The sequence below is a fragment of the Silene latifolia genome, chromosome Y, assembly GCF_048544455.1.
Source record: "Silene latifolia isolate original U9 population chromosome Y, ASM4854445v1, whole genome shotgun sequence".
NCBI classification, from domain to species: Eukaryota; Viridiplantae; Streptophyta; class Magnoliopsida; order Caryophyllales; family Caryophyllaceae; genus Silene; species Silene latifolia.
This window is the reverse complement of record NC_133538.1, coordinates 183,417,806-183,423,355: the sequence shown is the minus strand read 5'-3', so window position 1 is coordinate 183,423,355 and position 5,550 is coordinate 183,417,806. Positions and strand designations below refer to the sequence as shown.

General features: G+C 36.2%; 1 protein-coding gene across 1 annotated transcript; it reads right to left on the bottom strand.

Moving 5' to 3' along the window:
• Positions 1–379: 379 nt before the first annotated feature.
• On the bottom strand, positions 380–1,337 carry LOC141629576 (uncharacterized). Its single transcript, XM_074442553.1, has 2 exons — positions 1,103–1,337; positions 380–834 (listed from the first exon to the last, which is right to left on the bottom strand). The coding sequence occupies exons 1-2, from the start codon at positions 1,335–1,337 to the stop codon at positions 380–382; spliced, it is 690 nt and encodes a 229-aa protein (XP_074298654.1).
• Positions 1,338–5,550: the final 4,213 nt, after the last annotated feature.

Below are 5,550 nucleotides of genomic sequence, written 5' to 3'. Positions count from 1 at the left end.
AAAGCCACTATCGGGTACCCAATAAGGGAACCTATTCAATAATCAAACATAGATTCATATACAATGTCCATAGCATAACATGTATCCTCTATCATAGGCGTAGCTAGTGTGGTAGCCAAATTAAATGTCACCTTATCATCCCCTACCTCAAGAGTCAAACGTCTATGTTTGACATCTATAATAGCCCCTGTTGTATACAAAAATGGTATGCCCAAAATTATAGCCATATCCGACACAATAAAATTGACAGGTATGAAGAATTTACCTATCTTAACGGGGGCATCCTCTAGAACACCTAATGGACACTTAAATATACGGTCAGCCATTTGTAGGGTCACATTGGTAACTTTAAGATGCCCATATTCAGTTTATCGAAAATCTAATAGGGCATAATACTGACACTGGCACCCAAATCACATAAAGCTTTATCTATTACAGGAGTGGCTACAGTACAGGGAGTGGAAAAAATAACCAGATCCTTCAATTTGGGTGGAGACTTGCTTTGTAGAGGTGCACTACACTCTTCTGTAAAAGAAATGGTCTCCACTTTGATAAAGCTCCTCCTACGAGTCATAATATCTTTCATAAATTTAGCGTAGAATGGTACCTGGGTAATTAATTCGATAAAACGTACATTTACCTGAAGATTTTTGACAACCTCCAAGAATTTACCGAACTGCTGCTCGACCTTTGTATTCTTTAGGCGTCCTGGAAATGGAACCTTGATAACAATTGGCGGCTCGACAAATTTGCTCTTCCCTTTATCAGAATTAGACGCCTTATGATCACCAGAAGACGTCCCATCAGCAACAGGTAACGGATCAGCAACTCCGTCTGTCAAATAAGTCGATCGGCTAACCGAATCTATCGATCGACTAAACGAACCAGTAGATCGACTATCTTACCTAGTCGATCGACTATTTAGAATTTCCTTAGTATTCACATCTGCAGATTTAGTCAATCGACTAACATTTTCTGTCGATCGAATTTTTTCAGGCGTTACAGCAGTTTGTCAGCGAACTTTTCCTCCGCATCCACATCTAACTTCTCAATTACAACATTTTGAGTGCCTGGGGCATATCTTTTCCATTGTATATTAGACCACTTCTAAGATGTATCACATTAGCAGTGTCATGCGGCTTTTCAGGCTGAGACGACAAAGTACCCGGTTGTCTACTGGAAGTGGATAATTGGGCAATTTGATTGTCCAAGATCTTATTATATGCCATCAATTGAGTAATTAGCGGCTCTTGCTTCTTTGAAGCTATCATTTGTTGCTGTTGCATAGCCTTGATTTTAGTCATATCACTATTTTGAGTTTGTTGAGGAGGTTGCATCTGTTAGCCTCCTTGATTTTATCTTTGATAACCACCTTATTGTTGATTACCACGATTCAGAGGAATAATATATGAACAATTATATGGTTGTTATGGTGGTGGAGTAGGATTTAGGACATTCTGGCTTTGGTAGGAGAAATTTGGATGCTCCCTAGTCCTCTCATTATAGAAGTTGGAGTACGGTGTACATTACTTGAAGGACTGAAAAGCATGGACCTGTTCTATCTTACTTATACATTTAACTGCACTATGTCCCGCAATACCAAATCGCTCACAAGGTGTATCCTGTTTGACAATGGCGTTAACCGTCTGCTGGTTTCCCAAAGATTGGGATGTCTTCAGTTCGGAAATTTGGGCAGTCAATGACTCTAACTGAGCTACAACAGCTCCATCTGATCCACCCCCTCTTATACTACCTCTAGGGTTACCGTACTTAGCAGTATGGGTAGCTATCTAATCGATCAATTTCCATGCATTAGCGTCATTGGTATTATCCTAGAATGTCCCATTGGCTGAAGAATCAAGTAGAGCTCGATGATCATCATACAACCCGTTATAAAATTGGTTGCAAAGAAACCACTTCTGAAAACTATGATGGGGGACTGAATGGACTAGTCTCCTCAAGTGCACCCATGCCTAATTCAAATATTCAACGGGCCTTTCTTTGAAGCTGGTGATTTGACTTCTTAAGCCATTGGTCTTCTGTGGCGGAAAGTATCTTTTGTATAATGCAAGAGCTAGAGGATTCCAGTCAGTAACCCCTTGATCCGCAGCACCATCTCGCAGAGAGAAGGGAAAAAGCACCTGTTTTAGTTGGTCCTGGGTTGCCCCAGCATTCAAAGGTATGGAGCCGCAGTAATCTGTGAACTTTTCCATATGTTTAGCAGGGTCTTCACTAGTTCCCCCTCTAAACAAATTTCTCTCTACCAGGTTGATGTAAGATGGTCTAATCTCGAAAGCTCCATTGTCTGTGGTAGGGAGCTTGAATCCTTTAGGGATGGACTCAAGGGTAAGTTCAGAGTGACTTGTTGAAGTAGGCATAATTGTAGTAGTGGAAGAAACTGAAGTGTCTTCTTCAAAAGACTGATTTTTTTGCAATAAAACAGGCGTAGGCAGCGTCGAGCATACTCAAGTCTTCTGCATGACGAATTCCTTCCAAAAATTTCATATATCTCGGAAAGTCTTGTCTGGTTCAGAGTTGAATGGTGCGAGCTCGGACATGTGACACCTGGGCATAAATAAAACACTAAAGAAAGGAATGAGAACGGTCTTAAGGAACTAAAGTTCCATTAGACAAGACAAACTAAAATAAGCAAATATAAATGTTGCCTTCCGAGCAACGACGCCAAAAACTGACAGGCTAAATCGCACACCTATTAAAGATAAACCAACTAGCCTAAACTAATGTAGTAGAGGAAGTCAGGATCGTATCCACAGGGAGAGAAAAGTAGTCTAGTTGCAATTCTATGTCCGCCTGAGTCACAAAAACGGGGGTTTTATTGGTTTGTCTGCTAAACAAATTAACAAGCAAAGAGAAAATTAAACGCAAGAAAAGGATTTCAAATAATACGAGAAAAGGTCAAGGATATCGGGTCAACAAGGTCAACAACGATCAAAGGTAATGTCAACGGTCATCATTTATACAGTCTGAGAGGTAATGAACAGGTCCTCTCGGTCTACTATTCGCCCTAGATTACTAATTTAGCTCTCGCTCTAATCAGGATAACTCTATTGTTTGTAGCAGGTCTTACTTCTTCCAATCTCGCGATCTATGTCAAAGTTTCCCATGTCAAATAACCAATTAAGTGCACTTAATCAATTAAACGCTATAAGATGCTACAATTAACAACACAGCTCTATATTAATGTCAAACCTAGTAATATAATTATGACCACCTTATAACCATGTCTTCGCTAAATCCTAGCATGGGAAATTTAGCTACGCATAATTGAATTGTTAAATTCAGCAATAGTAATAAAAATTGAATTAAACATGATGACAAGATGTAAATAACAATTGAGCATAAACTTGTAACTAATAAAGAAGAAGAATGAAATAAACAATAATAATTAACTGAAAAATGAGGATTAACTAATTACCGAAAAGGGGAAGAATGATTACAGTGTTTCAGATCTGAAATTTTATAGTAAAAGAAATGTAGTATTAGTTTTTGTCAATATGAAAGATAACCTAATATTTTTCTCTGAGTTCTCCTTAAATTATAAGAAGAGGAAATTTTTAAAAAAGCAACTAATGGGCCGAGATAAGAACTTAACAAATCTCACAGTAATTACAAAAGAGTCGATCGACCAAAATACCAGTCGATCGACTGGTTTCAAAATCAGCATAAGTGGATCGACTGGTCAGCATTGTCGATCGATTCTTTGCGCAGCACGGCTTCAATGTCTTCTCTTCAACGTGCTTCCTTGCATTCTCACGAACCTCGAGGCATCAGTTTTCGAGCTTTGACTCTTCCATTATCCAAAATGCAACATCAGAGACAGGTTTTGGCTTGACTACACTCGTCTGGGTTCAAACCTACATAGAATATAAAGTAGCCCAAAGTAATGCATTCTTGGGAGGATAATAGCTATTTACAACATATGAAGCATAGAAATACGTGCTAAAAAGTAGAGAAAAGTGCATAAATAAGACACGCATCAATGGTGTGCCTAGTGGCGTGAAGGAGAGGGAGGGATAAATGATGGGACGAAGGTGGGATGGGCTTAGGATGGTCCTAGATGAGTCGGGACTCGTTTTAAGCTCGTTCCACTCGTATTATATTCATGTGAGACGGTTTGAAACATATTTTTACACCCAATTTAAAATACAAACATTTCCCTAATAAATTAACCTAATTAAATTATGAACATGTAATTAAATAAGAAGTTCATATAATTTGAGGCGGAAATCAATATTTTACATATCCAAGCATCCAACTTTACCCAATCGTTCCATTTTCCAACATTTCTAACCAATAATATCATAACTTAATTACGCATATTAGCAAAACATAATTGAGAAGAATTTCACTAACTAACAAATGTAAAAAACCAATTTCACCCAATTGAAAATACATGTAACAATATACTAAAAATTCTTCTCACAAACTTAAGGCAAATTCATCTAATAATTTACTAAGTAAGAAGCCTGTAAAAACATGTAATGTTTCCATCTTTAACAATAAAAAAGACTAAACATTAACAATTAAAGGACATAATTTGATATAATACTAAGTAACCTATCACCGTTGCCTTTTAGCAGTTCAGTCTTCTAGTGGGTCGTCTATCTTGTAGTTATCCGCTTTCGGGTTATCCAAGTCTCTTCCTAAAATACAAAATTCAAAGAAAAGGGTTAATATACTTCAAACATGGAAAGATGAGTTGAAGAAAAGTAAGAAAATTTGTATCTTTCTTACTTAGAAATAAGAAGAGCGAAACGATGAAAAGAATGGCGCGAAAATGGCGGAATTTGGTTGAGAAATGAAGAAGTTGTGTGAAATTTGTTGGAGTAATTGTACTCCACAATTGTACGTCTACATAATAAATATCATTAAAGGAATATAACAGGGATGTTTGTATATTTATAATCCTCATCAATTGATTAACGTATATCGGTAACGGTTGGCTAGCTAGAGTTTGACGTTACTGTCGTATAACGGCGGTGATCAGCTGACTCCTTTCGGTCACACCTATAGGATGAAACCCAAATTGAAAACTAATTAACTTTAGTTGATACAGTTAAATTAGACCCTTGTACATATTTGATATATGTATAGTTTTGTGAGTTAATTGTTTGATATTGAGTTTGGAACACAAGTTAATTAAGTTTATTTTTCAATTATTTGATAATTGATTAATAAATTTTGTATCAGATTTTAATATGATTAAATAAGATATAATTTGGTAGTTAAATGTTAATTTACTAAATTATTTAAGGTTTTGTATATAATTTGAGGTAGTGGTAATTACTTAATTATACTTACAAGGAGTTGTAAATTAAATTAATTGGGCATTGTAGTACCCATTATATATTCATATAATGGTTAAATATCACTTTAAAGTTAAGTTTTGTATCATATAATTATTAAATGATCATATTAATATTTAATTATATAAGATAATTAAGCATATTATCTATAAGTATTTGTGGGACAAATATCTAAAATAAAAAATGGACCATATTAGCACATGTTGGGCGGTTCTAGTGTGGA

What these genes read in the sequence shown, in the direction of transcription:
- LOC141629576 (XM_074442553.1), bottom strand. Translation starts at nt 1,337, where the DNA reads ATGCAACCTCCTCAACAAACTCAAAATAGTGATATGACTAAAATCAAG. An exon ending in TGTGATACATCTTAGAAGTG is followed by an intron (nt 835 to 1,102) that starts GTCTAATATACA and finishes CTTATTTGACAG; the next exon opens with ACGGAGTTGCTGATCCGTTA.